Source organism: Protobothrops mucrosquamatus, unplaced genomic scaffold (assembly GCF_001527695.2).
Source record: "Protobothrops mucrosquamatus isolate PMUCROS unplaced genomic scaffold, P.Mucros_1.0 scaffold2973, whole genome shotgun sequence".
NCBI classification, from domain to species: domain Eukaryota; kingdom Metazoa; phylum Chordata; class Lepidosauria; order Squamata; family Viperidae; genus Protobothrops; species Protobothrops mucrosquamatus.
In genome coordinates this window covers 197,467-199,279 of record NW_015388994.1, presented here as the reverse complement: position 1 = coordinate 199,279, position 1,813 = coordinate 197,467, and the positions used below count along the sequence as shown (strand labels likewise).

At 47.7% G+C, this 1,813-nt stretch overlaps 1 protein-coding gene across 1 annotated transcript in view; it reads right to left on the bottom strand.

The window, feature by feature from the left end:
* Positions 1-1,087: 1,087 nt before the first annotated feature.
* Positions 1,088-1,813, bottom strand: part of LOC107296790 (major histocompatibility complex class I-related gene protein-like) — a gene marked incomplete at its 3' end in the record, with an annotated part of 6,703 nt that continues 5,977 nt past the window's right edge. Inside the window, exon 4 of the mRNA XM_029286143.1 lies at positions 1,088-1,375. Coding sequence (XP_029141976.1) covers positions 1,088-1,375 — 288 coding nt within the window. The remainder of the gene's footprint in view (positions 1,376-1,813) is intronic.

Sequence of the window (1,813 nt, the reverse complement as noted above, 5' to 3'; positions counted from 1 at the left end):
TGACAAAATAATATTGCATTGTTGAATGGTCTTGCAGCGAGTTGTCCCATTCTGTATTGGGGGATCCTGGCTGCAACCCTCAGGGAACATCTGACATCCAGACCAGCTCAGTCAACACAGAAAGACCTGGGGATGGGGGTCAGTGGATGTGTTTGTTTCACTTACATGTCAGGAAGAGAATCCCGGCTCCCGAGATTAGGGCAGCCCCAATTCCCACAGGAATCCACCATGTTCTAGCTGAAGAAGGAGAAACAGGGTTCTGATTAGACAGATGCTGAGTTCCCTGAAGTTGGGAGGTTGAGCAATGGAAGCCATTCCCAACCTCCACTGGCCTCCAAGAAGTGCCCCCAGCTGAAGGAAGCCCCTCCCCTCCAAGGTTGAAGAGGGCGGAGCGAATGGCCTTGAAGGACAGACGGAAGAGCCATAACCAAGGCAGGGGTCAGATAAGGGGGACTTCAGCCTGGGCCAAGAAATCAGGTAATGTAAATGTGTCAAAACCTTCCTTAGTTCACCGAAGATAAATGGAGGGAGGGGGAATCATCTTCAGATTGCAAGATTTGACTTGTTGGACTTTCACTCATGCGGTTGTTAAGTGAATCTGGCTTCCCCATTGGCTTTGCTCATCAGAAGACCTCTGGGACTCTGCAACCATCATAGTTACAAGTTAGTTGCCAAGCATCTGAATTTTGATTATGTGACCATGGGGCTGCTTCCATGGTTGTAAGCGTGAAAAATGGTCTTAAGATACTTTATTAGTGCCACTGTCACTGCGAATAGTCACTTAACTATTGTAAGTTGAGAACTATCTGTAAAAGTAACACTGATGTACATGACGTTGGTTTCTTATGCTGCTCCATCTTGCTGGGCTGACAGAGGACCTGCTGAAAAGGTCATTGAATGACAGGGGATAACTTGTCCCGCCAGATAATTCTATCAGAAAGGAAAACTGTTTCAGCTTCATATCCTCGTATCTTCTATTTCCATATCATCACTTCTCTCCCACATCTAAATGCAGACTATATATCCTACTCGCCATCTGAAAAGTAGAGATGATACTTCTCCATGTCTTAATCATTCAACTTCTCACCTGTTTCCTCCTCCAAAGCCAAGATCAGGGGCTCCTGCAAGCCCTGGTGCTCCAGGCGACACCGATAACGGTCCCTCTCCTTGGGGTCAATATCAATGCTGAGCCAGACATAATAGGTCCCATCTGAGTTGGAGGCCACGTTCCTATGGAGGGTCTCATATTGGCAGATCTCTCCATCCCTCATCCAGGTGGCCTGGATCTCCCTGGGATAGAAGCCATGGGCCTGGCAGATGAGGACCTCCAGGCTCTCATCAACCACCTTGTAATTCACCTTCCCCACTGGAGGCTCTGCAGAAACAGCAAAACAGGAGTTCTCAGGATTTCAAGAGTTTCTGGCCAGGTGTTTTAAAAAGCAAGACCTCATTTGGTCATCCTTTATTTATTTATTTATTTATTTATTTAATTTAATTTATATGCCGCCCTTCTCCCGACGGGACTCAGGGCGGCGCACAACATACTTAAAACCAAAACATATATACAATCCCCCCCTTAAAACTGAATTAAACCAAATTTAAAGTTGCGTCTTCCAAATTCCTAAAAAACCCAGTATAAAATCCACCCTAGGTCAGGTCCGCTTGCTGAAAGAGCCATGTCTTGAGGGCGCGACGGAAGGTAAGGAGATCCGGAATTATCCAAATCTCGGGGGGTAGTTCGTTCCAGAGGGTGGGGGCACCCACAGAGAAGGCCCTCCCCCTGGGGGTCGCCAGCCGGCACTGCTTGGCCGAC